This window comes from Oreochromis niloticus, linkage group LG12, assembly GCF_001858045.2.
Source record: "Oreochromis niloticus isolate F11D_XX linkage group LG12, O_niloticus_UMD_NMBU, whole genome shotgun sequence".
In the NCBI taxonomy this organism is placed as follows: domain Eukaryota; kingdom Metazoa; phylum Chordata; class Actinopteri; order Cichliformes; family Cichlidae; genus Oreochromis; species Oreochromis niloticus.
Window position 1 is genome coordinate 22669273 of NC_031977.2, and position 17977 is coordinate 22687249.

Sequence of the window (17977 nt, forward strand, 5' to 3'; positions counted from 1 at the left end):
ACCATAACAAGGTTGACCCTTTTTGGAGTAATAAACGAAGAAGCTTGCGGTACATTTTAGAATACTTGACTGAATATAAAGTTTTACATACAACATTGCTCACAACTACTCAATAGGTCTCCCTCTGGATGCACAGAATATGTCCATACAATAGTCAAATTCATCACACACTTTTGTGAGCAAGTCTGGTGTCAGTGGAGCCATTGCTGTTTTTATGCCATCTACCAGAATCCACTCGTTCTGATAGTACGTGTTTCGATCATTACTAGTCAATGGTGGCGGGATTAAAGCACTTTTGAAATCAGATTATTTTTAATACACTTCATTTTTTTTTTTAAAAATGAGACAACATATTCAGATGCTGGTTTTTCAAAAGGCTTCTGAGCACATTTATGAATCATCACATCTACATGTCAAAATTATGCCGCTTTTTCTAGCTCTGGGTTAGCTCAGTTAGCTCAACCCTCTTTGCTGTTCTCACTTTTGTTGAAAAACCCAAAGGCCTGTTGGGAGATCTGATTACAGAATTTGATGAACTCATGTAAAATGATGTCAATATCATATCAGTAGTGATGAGTAACTCATACCTCATTACTTTGTGGCCCTTTGTTACTGATTGGCTGGTCAGTTTTTATGTATCAAATATTAAAAAAACAAAACAAACAAAAGCTTCTTGTTCATTAAAAAAATTAAGGATTAGATATACACACCTGCTGAATACTGTGAAGTAACTCAAGTCATTTTACTCTCTTTTAAATACAGTGACCATAAGCATAGCTATATGCTGTGTCTTCTACACTGAGCAAGCCTTGTTTAGAAAAGTACAAGAGCCTGTCATTGTCTCAATCTAAAACAGAGGCTGTCTAGACTGACTAAATGCCTGTTTTGTTGTGTCCGCTGACCACGTAATAGTGGAAGCTCTATTTTTAATACAGTGCATGTTGATGATGGTTGATAAAATGCTTTTCCAGCATGGTGTTGATATGCTGTTGTTAGAAACAAGGTTTGAGGTAAATGCATGGTTGTCTTTTTCTTTAAACCAAGAGTGAACTACTAATCTTGTCCCTCTGGATATTATAGCCCCGTAATTTGCCTTTCCTTTTGCTTTCCTGCTTTTTTTTTCACTTCCTTGTGTTTTCATTTTATTTAATTCCCCTCCTCCTGGCCATGACATGACCCTTACCCCTGCTCTTATTCTGTCATTGCTCCAGGTCAAGTCACCAACTCTAGCAACATTGACTGATGACTCTGGCCACACGCTGACCTCCTCTGACTTTAACTTGCGGTGCCTGACTCCAGACAAGAGAGTTGAGGGTCTTCTGGCTTTCAGCAGCCATGAAGAGCTGGATCGTTTCAACCAGGAAACACGGCAAGGGAACAGACACCCTGAGCTGTTTGCGCTCTACCCACCACCTGATGAGGTGAGATATAAAAGTTGTTTTTTTTCCATTAATATTTTCAGCTGCTGCATTTGCCTTTATGATAGTTGGGGTTTGCAAAAAATTACCAAAGATTTAACGGATGTACAACCACTTCTTTCTGATAGTAAATAGAAAGTTTTTTTTTTTTTTTTTAAAGACATCTAAAACTGAATATCTTACTCTGTTTTTTGTTTTGTTTTTTTGACTACACAAATTCATAAATAATACAAAAACTAATCAAATAGGGCTCTGGAAAATTGTAATGCACATTTTCACTGAGATTTTATAGACTGCAAGTTACAAATAATCTATAATGAAACTAATAAGGGTTGCAACCCTTTCTTGTTTTTCATAATATATTAAATACACATCTGAAACCTAAAGTGCCCACACAGGGAGCAATATGCAATGAGCTTGGGGACTTTCCAGGTCTCTGTTGCCTAGGTAACTCTCTAGTGTATTTACTACCAGGTTATATGATGATCAGTGTATCCTGCACACTCATTGGTAATAACTTTAGTTCCCCGTCTCGAGGTTGAGAAGAGTTTATCCGGGAAGTTGCCTGTAGTTGCTTAAAGTTCACAAATATCATTGACTTTCTATGGTCTCTGGTTGCTACATTGCTGCAAATCGCTTCCTGTGTGGACACGGCTTGTGTGCTTAATATCACTTCTTCTCCATCCACAAACATCTGTGCTTATTTAAATCTTTATTTTTTTTTAAAGACATATTTCTGTAAATATCTTACAGGATGATACAGTGGAAATCCGTCCTGTTCCCGACTGCCCCAGAGAACACATTGGAGAGCGCGTTATGATCAGATGCCTGTCTATAAAGTATGTCATATGTTTTCATTATACTGTAGTAGGCAGAATAGTCCTGTAGTTTAAACAGCTGCATAGCTGAGTAGTTGTTTAAGTGATGGATGGAGGATTATGTGAGGGTGGAGGAGTGTTGCTCGGCGGTGGTTGTTTTCCAGAAACTCTCCGTCCCTCCCTTTCTCTGTGGGATTCTGTCTATCTCTTTTGCTCCTTCTTTCATTCGAACACACGCAAATGCACTTTTCCTGCATTACAGTCTTGATCTTCGTCATCCTTGTATAACTCGTACAGTTGCCAAATATTTGAGTTGAACTGCTTGCAGTGGTTTGGCAACTTTTCTAATCCTTTTAACCCTCAGTTCAAGCACATCATCACTTCCTCCAACTAACTTGGGTCTAACAGGAATGAAAATCCCTGAAAAATCAGTAGAATCAAAAACTGATGGAAAGCTAATTGAGGAAAAAAAAATGAGGATTTGTATTCAGGATTTGTATCTTCTCCTGCGATAAAACTCCTAATTTAATTTTCCTTTGTGTGGCCTTATAGGTTTGAAATAGAAATTGAACCCATATTTGCCACCATGGCACTGTATGATCTGAAAGAGAAGAAAAAGGTGAGCAAACTTTTTTCACTGTCAAATTCACATATTTTTTTTTAAAATGTTGTATAAAATTTTGTGTGTGTGTGTGTGTGTGTGTGTGTGTGTGTGATAAACAACAAACAATAACAGTAAAAAGCACTTTCCTCAGTCTTGGGACTCTCTGCTTGTTTGGATACTTGCTGTGTATTTTAGCATTTTCACACACAGCAGTTTACTCACTTTAAAAGCAATGATATCTTTAATTCTTATGATAGTTTAATTTTAGTTTTAATTTTAGGAGAGAAACTGAATATCAACCAAAAATCCCCCCCCCCCCGAAAAAAAAAAAAGAAACTCACACTGACAGAATTCTGCTCCCACAGTCAACCAGTCCATTACATCTGTTGCTTGTTATATGTATAAAGCACACCTGTCCACAAAATCAGCTTCTTCCATTCCAACCTCTCCATCACGATTGGGCAAGACCGAAGAAATGTCAAAGAATGTCAGGGACAAGACTGTAGACCTTCACAAAGCTGGAATGGACTATGAGGCTGTCAACAAGAAGCTCGGTGAGAAGGTGACAACCCTTGGTGCAATGATTCGGAAAGGGAAGAAATATAAAATAACCATCAATCACCCTCAGTCTGAAGCTCCAAGTGAAATCTTTCCTCACAGGTTAATGATGATCGTGAGAAAGATGGTGGAACTGCCAAAACTGCCAAAACACGCTCCTTGCGTGTTAATGGTCTGAAGGCACCATGAACACCACAGATGACAAACTACAGCGTAATCTATTGAAATCTTGTAGCACTTGCAAGGTCCCTCTGCTCATGAGGGGTCGTACATGTACAGGCCTTCTGAACTTTGCTAGAGTTCTTTGGCATCAGCTCAAACCGTTGTGTTTGGAGAAAGCCAGGAAACTGTAAGAGGAGTGGTCCAGTTTCGCTCCTGAGTGCACACCTGGTGACCTACTTTAAGAAATATCTTACAACTTACCATGAAATAAGTCATGTTTTGCTTGGGGATCAAATACTTATTTCACTCAATGCTCAATAGCTACTCATGCTATTCAATCAATAATTGATAATATAGGTTGATACGTATTATACTTTTATGTAATGTGGGGGTTTTTTTCTGGGTTTTTGGTTGATATTCTGTCTCTTTCCAATAATAAAGAAACTACCATAAAATTAGAGACTGCTAATGTAACTTGCCACACTGCTGGGGACTGCTTGATATCACACGAAAAACAACCACCGTAACAATCCTGCTGCTAATGTTTAATAAAACATTATTGGTCACATATCAGTCCTCAACATTGATAGACGGTCTACTTTCACAAAACACGAGCTGGACAAAACATGACTGAATATCAAAAACCAGTAGTTACAAGTATTGTATACTTAATAAAAATCACAGTTTTAAAGGTAGCTTTTACATATTATTTGCATTTTGTTGATCTGGCGCGGTCTTGTAGTGGCCTTGGAAATCAGCTCTGCCATGTAGTAAGGGATCACTGTAATCTATAAGGTTTTATGTCTCATCATCCTCACGAATTTATAGCCTCGGGGGTCGTCATGTTTGGCCTTGTATCTACTAATACTGCACATTATTTTTGCAGTGAAGCATTTCTGAGCTGTGGCTGTTTGTTTGTTTTTTGTGGATTTGCACAGCTGGATAGTAGTAGGGGTTGGAAGGATTAAGTGCTCGTGGATCTCTCACATAAGACGAGGTTTTAGCCACCGGGTTTGCCCTCTCATCTGTGCTGCCCTGCTTTACTCTGGCTTGCCTGGAGGACTAATAGCTCTAAGATACTCTGTTGGGTGAGATAGGGCAATTTAATACATCACAATTTTCAAAACTGGGCCATATCTAACCTGGTCTTGGGTCAGAATCAGTGTATGAAATATTTCATGTAATGAAACATACATAAGAATATGACGTAAACGAGGTTTGTTTTTGGTTCTGTTGAAAGACGTAAAGGGCAGCGCTGAAGTGTGACAGTGTCATGCATTTTTGTTAAAGGTGACTGATTTTTATTATGTGCTGAGCTGAAGTGTATTCTTGCAGAGGTTAGTACAACTTCCAGCTTGTTACACTCACTAAACACTAGTTAATGAACTGTGTCTGCAAACATGAATTTGAACTGTAAACACAAAGTGCGTCTGTGAACAAAGGAGAAACTGTCAAGCTTGTTTTGTCAGTCGTTGTTAAGGCCTCTTTTTTTTTTTTAATCTCTGAACTGTTCAGTTTTACTTTATCTTGTTTGGTTTCTCTTTCTTCTGCAGTGCTCAGTGCAAGTTGTTTTCTTTATGAGAGTCTTATCTTCTGTTTTCTTACTTGCCATTCTTCGTTTTCCCGCATCCCTCCCTGCGTCACGGAGGTTTTGTTTGGTTTTGTTAACATCATTTTCATTGTTTCACATCTGTGCAGATGTTCATATAAATCGACGTCTCTCTGGTCAATCAGCCAAGTTGCAGACATGGGATTTGACCTAACAAGTGGCCTACTTATGATGCAATATTCATGAATATAAGCAGAGGTTTATGAGCAGGCAAAAAACAAAACATTATGTCCTTTCAGCAAAAAGGAATATCCATTAGGTTTTTTTCTTCGTTTGTTTTCTTGGTGTTACTTTGCAACACAAGTAAAGCCACATTTTACTCGACTGACTGGAGCCAAGTGGGAGGACGCAATAATGAAACCACAGTTGGCAAGACTTCAGAAAAGCAGAGGCCTTGGTAAACAGTCTAATGGATTTATGGAGCTATATTGTCTAATATTTGTAAAGGAAGCGGCTGTCAGATGTCTGCCTGAACATTTGCCATTCAGATCCGTGTTTGAATGAAGCTGCGAAAGGAGTCATTGTAGCGTCCAGCTGCTAAATTGGCAGCACAGGGTGTTTGCAAGTGCTCCCCATCAGAAAATGTTAATCATCTGTCCTGAAACAGTGTGTGCTAGTGTTTGTGTGTGTCAGTCAGTCACGGACATGGTGTTTGGGGTTTAAAAATATCATGTTGAAGAGGGGTTTTACATTCCTTGTGTCTCATTACATCAAAATTGTAAGTTTTCTCAAATGAATGCTATTATGATTTACTGAAAATGTTAACTCATTTAACACTCGTCCTTTGACCGGTTTATTTTTCTTTATGAGCAGAGGATATTTTAGTCAGCTGGCTTTGATTACCGAGATTATTTCTCTGATTCCAAGAAGTCATTTTTCAGTAAGAGGTAGAGTGTGGCTCTTTTTTTCTTTTTTTTAAGTTAACTGGGTCGTTTCCGTCTCAGAATCTGTGCCGAGTTTTGTCCTTTTGGCTTGTTACACAAGCATGGAAATATGCCAGAAGTCATCATTATCATCATTGAACATTTTCTTGTGCTTATCTTGAATAAAGTTGCTGCTTTGAGGATTTTAGTTATCAGCCAAGTTTGGCTTTCTAGAGGTTTCTTGGTGTGGTCAGTGTAGTGGAGGCCCTGTGGGATAAGCAGAATGAAGTAGAGTAGTTACTGGCTTTCCAGTGAATAGGATCACATGACAGATACCAGACCAGCCCACATCAGGACATATGGCTGTGTTCCTACACAGAGGTCATTATAGAGTTGAGAAGAGAAACAGTAAAGCGGACTGAACAGATGAACATTTGGTTTACATCAAACTAATCACCTAGATTAATGTATTCTTTCAGTCTCTCATCAGAAACCTTCCAGCTTAGAATGATGTTCCAGTTTGTTATGCCCTGATTACCAAAACAAAAGTAATCCTGGATTTAATTTTGGTAAGAAGACAATTTTCTGTTTCTCCAAAGTAAAATGTTTCATCTGTTTCCCTGCAGATATCTGAGAATTTCTACTGTGACCTGAACTCTGAACAGTTTAAGAACTTCTTGAAAAATCACACTGACCACATTGATCCGTCCTCGACAGCCAAATCTGCCATCTTCTCTATCACCTACCCTTCCACAGATATATATCTGGTCATCAAGGTAATGAGAAAATTTATTGCAATCCACTGAGACATGGTGGCAATTTAAGCGTGGTGTCTCAGCATGGTGTCCTTAGAAAATTTCAGTAAAATAGAGGAAAAAAGCAGAAATGGTACGCCTAAAAAAAGCAAAGATACCTCAAACTATGCAGCGGATGAATAGCATCTGAAAGCCATCAATAAAACACGGTGGAGGCTCTGGAGCTGCATTTCAGCCAGTGATGTGGGGGGTCTTGTCAAAATTGATGGAATTTTGAACATGGAGATTTTGATCTATCATGTAATACCATCTAAAAAGCATCTGATTAGCAGTGGCTTTATTTTTCAGTACAACACCGATCCCAAACACACTACCAAAGCGGTAAAAGCATACCTGGATAGAAAAACACACAATGGGACACTATCAGTTATGAATTGGACTCTGCAGTGTCGTTAGAGTCACTGGAGTTTTGAAGTAGAGTCAGTAGTAATATAGAGTTTGTGCAGTTCATCGTAAACTGTTGTTGTGGCCTTGATATAATTAATGTTTGCAATTTTTACTTCCTGCTTGTGTTTCAGATTGAAAAGGTCCTTCAGCAGGGTGAGATCAGTGACTGTGTCGACCCCTACGTGACACTGAGGGAATGCGACTCTGGAAAGGTAATGAGTGCAGAGCAAACGGTCAAATTATTTTTAAAAAATGCTCTCCACTTTACCTTTTAGTCTCTTATTAATACTTGCTGGGTATGTAAAACGATTCTGGAGCTGATGTTTTTCAAAATAGCTAACTTTATTTATTTATTTATTTATGTGTTTATGGTCAGAACAAGGACAAAATTGAGAAGCTGCGGAACCAGGCGGATAGTTTCTGCCAGAGGCTGGGTCGCTATCGCATGCCATTTGCCTGGGCAACTGTTAATATAATGGAAGTGATCAACTCTGCTACATTGGAGCGTGACATCACAGACTCTGAGAACACAAAAGGAGGTGTGTGCTAGCGTCTTATTACCTTCTGATCACTTTGCATTTGTCTGCATTTCCTAAGAGTCCCTGAAGCTTAGTATGACACTTGACCCTTGACTTTTTTTTTTTTTTTTCCTCAGGAAAATCCAGCAGCATTGAGCGGAGAGGACTCCCTAGGAGGAACTCTGAACGTTACAGTACCATCGATGAACCGTTTTGCAACGTTTCTGGCTTCAAGCCTGCCACCATCACTATCTCCACCATCATCAAACAGGTTTGTCTGCTGCCCAAGCAAAGAAATGGATAAATCTGTGAAAATGCTTGAAATGCAGGAAGATACCAGATAAAGATAAAGTTTCCCAGAAAGACATGCTTGTGTTTACATCTTGGACTTTGATAAAAATCCTATGTGTTTCATCAGATTCTATTAAATAAATCAAATCAAATCACTTTTATTGTCACGTCACATGTGCAGGTACACTGGTACAGTACATGCGAGTGAAATTCTTGTGTGCAAACTTCTCAAGCAACAGAGTTGTGCAAAAATACAATAACGTAAAACAAGCAAAAATATAAGAATGGCTAAATCTGAAAGTAATAAATATATGTACAATATATAAGAGTATATGCATTACTGGATGTGTATACTAAATATGTTTTTCTACGTGTGTGTGTGTGTGTGTGTGTGTGTGTGTGTGAGTGTGTGTGAGTGTGTGTGTGTGTGTATATACATATTTTACAAATGAAATAGAGTAGACAATAAATAAGATATATAAAATATACAGAGGTTGGTAGTCGGACATGTGCAAAACAGTGGCATTAATGTACAGTATGGAGTGCATAATGTTGAAGTTCCAGTAGTGAAGGTGAGGTGTCTATGACGTGTTCAGCAGTCTGATGGCCTGGTGGAAAAAGCTGTCTCTCAGTCTGCTGGTACGGGATTATTCAAACCTGTAGGGCTATTACTGAGAAAAATTACATGTATATTCCACTGTTTGTATATTTTGAATTACTCTAATGGTTGATTTGGTCCTTGTCATCTGGGGTTTTCATTAAAAAAAATAAATTAATAAAATCACTGTGTTTTTAGGAAGGAGATCGTCTAAGTGATGAGGATTTGCTCAGGTCCCTGACTGAGATGAAGAAACCACAGAAGAGAATCAAGACAATACCAGGTTATTACTCATTACATGAGTATATTTTTATTGTTAATGTTTTCTTCTTCTTTCTTGCTGTAGAGAAAATTGATAAAAATTTGTCGGCGGAAAGAAAGTTCACAAAAAGCACACGTGATAGAGCAAGACCTGGACCTCTGCAATAGTTTTAAATCACATAGGTCACCTGTTTAACTCAGACAGTTAAACCAGCACCTGTAGCCTGATACTTTCATCCATACAGAGCGTTTGGGTACAGGAAATGGCAAAAACACAGCACAGTGTTGTCACACTTTACAAATAATTTTTTAAAAGAGCTAAAATGTTTTTCATAGCATGATTTAAATTTCAAGTTGGTATATTTTGTTACTAAGCTTTGTGGTTGCCTCCTGAAGAGGACACATAAACCAGTGGTACTTCTCATCCAGCTCTTGACAAAAAAGCAATGTGCCAGTTTATATATTATTAAATGATATCATAGGCTTTATTCTGGATATTGCATATGCAGGTTTCTGAACTTTGACCTTTGCATCTTCTAGGTTCCATAAAATTGGACATGTCTCCAGTCAACGATACACCAACATCATGTTTGTCAACTGAGCTTATCCCTCTTAAACCTGTGGCTGAGAAAAGCACTCGTCTCATTAAGGAGGTGCTGGAGTTCCCCTCCAGTGAGGTTTATGTTCCTCACAACATCTACAGGTGGGCTGGAGTATGCACTATGTCGGCAAATAAACATTTAAATGTGAGATTGTGGGATATTTTATTCTTTGCGTTTCTGTGCCCTAAATGTTTTTTGTGACTTTAGCTTTCTTAGAGAAAGGGGAAACTACTTATGCAAGCCTTGCACCTTCAAGGGATGAAAAGCAAACAAGCCCAACAACAAGTTATTCTTGCTAAGAATATAAACAGGTTTCTTTGTTAAAATAGGCAGCACATTTCTAACAAAGGGCAAAGATTTAATTCTTCTCAGTACTCCAATCTAAAAAAACCCCAAAAAAACAAAAACGTGAATGAACAAGTCCGGGTAATTGCGTGCTGATGTTCTCTAAACAAGTGTTCAGTGGAATCTTTGGTGTTTTCCTGTATTTCAGGTTTCACAACAGATTACAATGTTGAATTAAACCCACAAGGAAACACAGATAATTACTGGTTGGCTTTACATTTCTGTGACATTGCTGTCACATCACCCCTAAAGCTGTTGTACAGACAGTGCCATCTAGTGAGAAATAATAAAACTGCTTCGGTTTACATACAGTATAGCATAATTTATTTATTTGACTGTTTTTTCTAAATCGACAGTGTTCCTGACACAGTTTCTCTCCCTGTGCATGTGTAGGAATCTGCTCTATGTCTACCCCCAGAGACTCAACTTTGTCAACAGGTTGACATCGGCAAGAAATATTACCATCAAAATCCAATTTATGAGTGGAGAGGATCCTACCTCGGCTATGTGTGTGAGTGCTGTTGTTACCTGTCACTAAAACTGATTTAACTTAACTTTTACTGATATTTGGTGATTTAAAAATCACATAAAATATGAAAGTGCAGTTTAATAATTGTTTTATTGTCACAAATTATTCCCCAGCTGCTTGTCAACAGGGAAGTTGCAAAATGCCCTCTGGTGGATAAACTATGCAATGTCAATACTCATAAGAGACTAAACAGACATAGACTTTATTTAATCCCACACTGGGAAAATTCACTTGTTAGAGCAGCACAAGGGACAGGATGAAAAGTTGAATTAGAGATATATTAGTTTTTTAAAGTAGAAAAAATAGATAAATAAATATTGTACAGGAAAAAAGCTAAAACTCTGCAAAGATGGTTACAATATACAGTTAAATATGCCAAGACTTTTATTTTTTATTCATACATAATGTGCAGCAGGAGTAATAATAATAATATATACATGTGTTTTTAAACAGTATTTATCCTGTGTGGGTATTGTACAGCCTGACTGCTGTCAGCCTGTATAAATGCGTTTTTTGCCATTTCAGCAGATGGCTAATATCAGCTGATAAATTGGTCACTGTCGATTTTTCGGTCAAGCTCTGACAGTTTGGGTCAGTAGTTCAGATGAACATCCAAGTCAACCACAGTCTACACAGAGGATTCAAATTTATCATGTTAAATTAAAAGTACCTTTCTATTCTTTTCTTCTTGTGTCTCTATATTCAGGTCATTTTTGGGAAATCGAGTGGCCCTGAATTTTTAAGTGAAGTCTATACCCCTGTTACCTACCATAACAAGTAAGGACACATTATTGCGTTTTGTTACACTGGACTGTGTTAGCATCTTCCTATCCATTTTGAACAATCAGAGTACCTTGTCTTCATTTATCTTTTTGTTTTTCTCGTTTCCTTCCTGTTGCATCCTCTTGTTACTCCGTATTTCCCTATCTGTAAGGTCTCCAGACTTCTATGAGGAATTGAAGATTGCTCTTCCAGCACGTCTGACGGAGAGGCATCACTTGCTGTTCACGTTCTTCCACATCAGCTGTCAGCAGAAACAGAACCAGAGCGGCAGCTGTGAGACGCTCATTGGATACTCTGTAAGCTTTTACACATCACAAATCTTAAGAACAAAGAAAAAGACTGTTTAGTGTTTCAGCTGGCAAAACGCTGTCGTCATTTGTCAAAGGAAAGTGTTGCCATATATTTTACTATTAATTTGTTGCGACACTTGTGTGTCTGACTGGTGCGTTCTTAAATCTCGGCTGACATGCTGAATTTGTCTTTTTCCTCTGATGCAGTGGCTGCCCATATTGAATATTGATCGACTGCAGACTGGTCAGTACTGTCTGCCCATCATCTTGGAGCGACTCCCTGTCAACTACTCTCTACACACACCTGAGGTATAAACATCCTCCTGTTAAAAGATTTAAAACTATTTTTTTTATTATTATTATTCTGAAAGTAGAGTGGCAAACAGGCAGAAAAGTCATATTTATATTTCCTGTGTCTTGTAGAAACTTCCTCTTCAGGTCCCTCCAGTCAAGTGGATGGAGGGTCACAAGGGACTTTTCAACCTTGAAATCCAGGCCGTGTCATCAGTGCACACACAGGTGAGCGAAGGCTGGATGCCTCCAGACCAACACAGCAACACAGTGAATGTCTTTTTGGCTCACCCTGTCTGTCTGTATACATCAGCACACACACGCGTACCACAAGTGTCCATGTTGTTGTAGCATTCGCCCTGAAGCATGTCCTGACTCTGTCGCAGTACATTTGTTTCTTTCTCCGTCTCCTCTGTTGCTTTTTCTCTCCCTGCTTCCCGTTCTAACAAACCCTGCCTTCTCCCTACCAGGACAACCACCTGGAGCGTTTCTTCACCCTCTGCCATGCACTGGAGGGTGGAGTAATATTCCCTGTGCGGATCAGGGAGGAGAAGATTCCAGAGAACAAGCTGGAGCATGAGCTGAAGCTCAGCATCATAGCGCTGTCCTCGTCCAGTCTAGAGGCTCTGGTCCTCTTCCTCCACCGAGTGCTAGATAAACTCTTCACTCTCATCATGCAGCCCATGGTCATCGCTGGCCAGACCGGTGAGTGGACTCTGTATTGAAATTATAATGGATGTATAGCAGTAATTGTGGCTCTACATTTAAAAATGTCTTTCCTGTTAATTTTTTTCCCCCAACATATTCCCAATTTAGTTATTGAGCTACCATGAAAAAACCGTGAAAGATATATCCCCAGAAAACAAATAACCACTTTGTATTTGTACTTTTATTTAACCAATACTGCAAAAAAAAAAATCCTATAAATCATCAGATTTGAAGCTAAATTAGCTAAATTAATCAGATTTATTTTTCATTCACTGTACTCATTTAATTACTTTATAGCTCTAACATTTTGTTTCTGTGTTGTTGATTTTTTTTTTTTTTTTTTGTAAATCCATGCTTCTTTTCTGCAGCCAATCTGGCACAGATAGCCTTTGAGTCAGTGGTGTCCATCGTCAACAGCCTCCATAACAGCCAGGAACTGATCAGGGACCAGCTGGGTAGGAACAGCCTCTTGGCAACCTACCTGTACTGGGTGTTTCGCCTGCCCGATCCCCCTCGAGACATGCAGAATGCAGGTGCTTCATCATTTTTTTTTGTTTTGTCGTTCCTGTGAACATATTTGCTCTGAGTGTTTCAAGTATTAAGAATTTTCGTTGTTTTTTTTTTCCTTTTGTATCTATGAACATGTGATCAGGTACAGGTGGCGCAGTACCTTCAGCAGAGAGCCGATACAGCACTATGGGTCGGGCCACAGCTGCCACCGTTGGCAGTATGCTTCTCCAGTCCAGGATCAGAAGCAGCAGCAACCCTGATATCCCAGGCCCGCATAACTCCGCTGAAGATGACGAGGTCAAAAATATTCTCTCTGCCAAGGTACTGACCAGCATAATGAGCTGAGATTTCTCATGTCTTCAACTGGATCTGGTGCAAAATACAATTGAGAACACACACACACAAAATACAGTATGTAAATATGCCAGCATGCATCTTCATACACACAAAATAGCCATTTGCTCTTCATCCCCACAGTACATTAGCTATTGTAATAGGCCACTAGACACCCACTCTAATGAATGCATCCATCACATCCAATGTGTGTTACTGTCTCCAGGGCCACAACAACCCAGGCAGCCGCATGTCCACCTACGTAGACGTAAACAACCATCAGAACCCGTCAGGAAACACCAGGCCATCCAACAGAAAGGTTCAAAGTTCTCACTTTCTTTCAGTTTTTTGGACCCATTTTATTATGTAGCAATGCAACTACATTTTTATAAAAGAATTAGAGACGGAAAATAATGATACAGAAAACAGCAAGGAATGAGTATGAACTGGGTAATATATTTCCGTTTAATGATTTTGTATCAACATTGACTTTATCTAAACTAATGGATATCTGTTGTTTTCGTCAAAGGTGATCCATCTCTGTTATTCATGTCTTGCCATTTAAAAACCTAAATACCATTTTTATGCCATCACACAAACTGAATATGCTCTAGCTGGGAACATCCATCCATCGATAATATTTTACTAAAATGTACGTTTATTTCAGGATCACTTGATTAATAATTGGACAACTGAAACTTTTCTGCTACTGTGCATGTGTGTATACTCGTGTAAGTCAACAGACATTACCATTGTACTCGAAGGAGGTTATCCAGGCCAAAACAGGTTAATTTAATTAATGTACTGGGGGTAAGCCAGACACTGTGTACTTGATTAACTGTGGAAATTACAGTTTTTACTGTATGTGCCCACTGAATGTTTAGCACCTGTGACCATGACAGTATGTAGTTTCATAGCTAACGCAACATTTACACCTAATTCTAGACATTTACATGTTAATGGCATGAAACTTGAACAATATCCCTCTGTGGTGAGGAGGTTGGATGGCATTACTAATTATCTTTTTAAGATGGAAATGGAATATGTGAATTTATGAAATGAACTGATATTTAATCAGTATTTTCGAGGCTCTTTGATATAGAATTTATCAGTGCAGGCTTGATTCACTGCTATTCATTGTTAGATCCTTACTTAGTCTCCAATCAAGATAGTTACAGTACACAAGGGCAAAGCAACACATAATGTCTTTTTAAAAGCATTTTATGTAGCTGTAAATAAAGGCTAAAACATCTATGGTTTTAATGTCTAACTGAATTGCTTTCAATTAAGAATAAATGAAAAGCCTTGTTATTTTATTTTTTGAAGTAGAAATTCTGGTCAGTCATCTCTATTATACGTTAGAGACACTGCAGTGACTGAAAAATAATTCTGTAGCAGTATATGGAACGGTACCATAAAAGCTCTGTTTGATTTCCGTGTTCTATTTCAACATTACTTCCATCTCAAACTCCTGTAATACAGCTAAACAAATACCTTTCATCCTCCAGTTCCCCCTTATGACCACAAGGTGGGAGTGTGACACTGGTGACACCGATATTGGAGCTGTTTATGCTTTTTTTTGTGTCTGTTCAAAGCTCAGCCAGCATATTAAAACCAGTTCACAGCAATATGTTAATATAATAATCTATTAGAAATACCAATTATGAGGCAGTCTTTAAAAAAAATTCTCTACAAGCTATCAGGGGAAGACGGGTTCTCGTGAATTAAAGCGTTTGTATTTTCTCTCTTGCAGCAATTTCATGAGGAGCTGGCCCTGCAAATGGTTGTCAGCACTGGGGTCTGCAGAGAAAATGCCTACAAATACGCCTGGTTCTTCTTTGAGCTGCTGGTCAGTGTTTATTTTTACACCTCTCTGCAAGAGAGAGGGCATCCACAGATGTTAATGATAAATAGACTGAGTTATAAAAATGAGTCATATCAAGCAAATGTGACCTCATGGCCAAACACCTTCAAAGATAAATGATAGTGGTAGTATTGTATGAATACTAAGAGGGCGTTCGAAAGCGCCCAAGGCAATAAATTACAAAAACCACTTGACAATTTATTTTCTGTTTTGCAATTCAGCTGTGTCATCACTGACATTCATGCTCATTCGCTCAATTCGTCTTGCTTATTTATGCTTCTGCCCTCAACCTCATTGCCTACTTTAATTAAAATAGAGATTTTTGTGTGGCTTGATAGGCTTGTTGATTTGAAAATAGAAGCTGATGATAAAATAATCAAACATTGCCCTCTTTAACTATCAGGCCACCTTTTTAACAAAAAGAAAAATCAAAGTTAGCATTTTTCACCTTTTCTTAACAATTATCACGATTCACACTTTGGTTTTGTTGGGTGTGTTTTGGTTTAAACAGGTGAAAAGCATGGCTCAGCATGTGTCCCAGCTGGACAAGTACAATATTCCTCGCAGAAGTCGCTTCTCTGACCGATTTAAAGATGACATCACCACCATTGTCTCCGTGGTTACAGCTGAGATTGGGACCATCCTGGTCAAACAACAAAAGGTAAGAAACGTTAGTAATGATGACGACGAAAATAAATCGAGAGCTTCTGAGCCTAATCAATTTGACTTCGATCTGCAAACTCTGCAGCCGAGCACATTCGTGTACCTTCTGTTCTCCTGGGTTGTGTCGAGAGAGGCAGTTTCAACCTGACTGTACATGTTGTCGATGTCCCCCAAACAACAGGAAGTTGAGAGTGCTAATTATATTTGCCTCTGTGGAATCGAGAGCACAGCTTACACAGCTAGATACTCAGTAAGATCCATCTGGTGCAGCTTCCTGATTGCTGTTTGTTGACTGTTGTTTTAGGAGGTAGAGCAAGCAGAGAAAGTCAACATCAGCCTGGCTTTTTTCCTTTATGACCTGATGTCGCTCATGGATAGAGGATTTGTATTCCACCTAGTGAAAAACTATTGCAATCAGGTAAAATAACAGATTAATGTTTTAAACAATAATAATTATATCCATCCAGATGCTGATTCTGGAAAAATAAACTTTTATGCTCCCTTTCACTTTTAGATGTCGGCTAAGAGTGTTTCAATGCCGACACTGATCAGCATGCGTCTAGAGTTCCTGCGAATCCTGTGCAGTCATGAGCACTATCTCAACCTGAGCCTCTTCTTCAGCAGCCCTGCCTCCGCACCCGCCTCACCGTGTCCATCCATCTCCTCACAGGTTTGCCCACTCGCCACTGCAAATTTTACATGAGTTATTTGGACACTCGGGTTACCGCTTTACCAAGTTGAGTTTGTTTGTACAGGAATATTAATGTGGCTGCAAAAAATGTTAATGAAAGTAAGGACTGTAAATGTCTGGCATTTTGTATGGCCATCTAGGAGAAGATAACTTGGAAAAATGCAAAGTCAGAACGGGAGTTTACTGACTAATTTAACTGACTAGATGAGATAAGATGGGATTAAGTTTTGTTTTGTTTGTTTGTTTTCTTTTAGTGAAAAATTCTGTTTAAAAAGTGCTTTATTTTCCATTAAGAAACATTTTTACGCTAATCTTGTTGCCACTTCTTCATTTTCTTTCTTTTCAGAGTTCTGGTTCATGCAGTTTCCAGGAGCAGCAGAGGATCTTGGCTCTGTTTGAACTTTCTCCAGAATTCAAGCAGCAACACTACCTCACGGGTCTGTTACTGACAGAGCTCAGTGCAGCGCTAGACATGGAGTCAGAGGGGTATGGAAAAACAGCCACTTTCAAGTTACTCACAACTGCCTGCTTTCTTACTTGACTGATTGCGTTCTTACTACAGAGCTCCCGTCTTATTTCTGTTTCCTTAAGTATATCAATTAAATCAATATCGACCTCTGTAAACATGTGAAAGCTGTGTACTAATCATTGGCGATATTATTCAAATGTAACAGTATGCATGTGTGTTTACAGGGGAAAGGTCCAGAGAAAGTCCATCAATGCAATCTACAGCCTGCTGTGTGCTCATGATCTTGACCATCGCTGTATTAAACCTGAAGTCAGGGCCAAGGTGGCTGCTCTCTACCTCCCCCTGGTGGGGATTATTATAGAATCCACCAACTACCTGGATTTCACTGGTACGTACACACACACACACACCTACACACACACCTACACACACACACACACACACACACACACACACACACACACACCTACACACACACACACACCTACACACACACACACCTACACACACACCTACACACACACACACACCTACACACACACCTACACACACACACACCTACACACACACACACACACACACCTACACACACACACACCTACACACACACCTACACACACACACCTACACACACAGGTTTGCTCCAGACTAAAAGCTCATTGAAAAGGTTCTCCATGATACTTACGATAAGAAAACTGAGCTCTCTTTCTGCTGATTTGAGACTCTGTTCAGTGTTAATTATCAGAAACAAGTTAAGGGCCCTTGGCTCATATTTCAAAAATCATTTATATTTCTATTTATTTGTCCTTTGTGTAAATTCCATTCATGCCTTGTGGTGACTGTCATACAAATATAACTACAACAGTAAAGACATCACAATTAGAGACATTAAGTCAAGTCAAGTCAGCTTTATTTATATAGCACATTTAAAAGACATCAAGTGTTGGCCAATTAAGTTTTGGCCACTAAAGACATTACCAGTAATGTCGCCAAAACT

The 17977-nt window shown here is 38.9% G+C and overlaps 1 protein-coding gene across 5 annotated transcripts in view; it reads left to right on the forward strand.

Moving 5' to 3' along the window:
* dock8 (dedicator of cytokinesis 8) overlaps positions 1-17977 on the forward strand; it is a 56888-nt gene that overhangs the window by 20438 nt on the left and 18473 nt on the right. For 4 of the 5 annotated variants that reach the window (XM_013271849.3, XM_005452124.4, XM_005452125.4 and 1 more), the window contains 24 exons: positions 1212-1421; positions 2172-2257; positions 2789-2855; positions 6659-6808; positions 7366-7446; positions 7611-7773; positions 7890-8023; positions 8840-8924; positions 9443-9605; positions 10243-10360; positions 11085-11155; positions 11313-11457; positions 11659-11760; positions 11875-11970; positions 12213-12447; positions 12819-12983; positions 13103-13281; positions 13520-13612; positions 15047-15142; positions 15669-15818; positions 16125-16238; positions 16335-16490; positions 16858-16997; positions 17205-17368. In XM_013271849.3, the coding sequence (XP_013127303.1) occupies positions 1212-1421; positions 2172-2257; positions 2789-2855; positions 6659-6808; positions 7366-7446; positions 7611-7773; positions 7890-8023; positions 8840-8924; positions 9443-9605; positions 10243-10360; positions 11085-11155; positions 11313-11457; positions 11659-11760; positions 11875-11970; positions 12213-12447; positions 12819-12983; positions 13103-13281; positions 13520-13612; positions 15047-15142; positions 15669-15818; positions 16125-16238; positions 16335-16490; positions 16858-16997; positions 17205-17368 (3163 nt within the window). The remainder of the gene's footprint in view (positions 1-1211; positions 1422-2171; positions 2258-2788; positions 2856-6658; positions 6809-7365; positions 7447-7610; positions 7774-7889; positions 8024-8839; positions 8925-9442; positions 9606-10242; positions 10361-11084; positions 11156-11312; positions 11458-11658; positions 11761-11874; positions 11971-12212; positions 12448-12818; positions 12984-13102; positions 13282-13519; positions 13613-15046; positions 15143-15668; positions 15819-16124; positions 16239-16334; positions 16491-16857; positions 16998-17204; positions 17369-17977) is intronic. The other variant, XM_013271848.3, reaches the window with a different exon arrangement.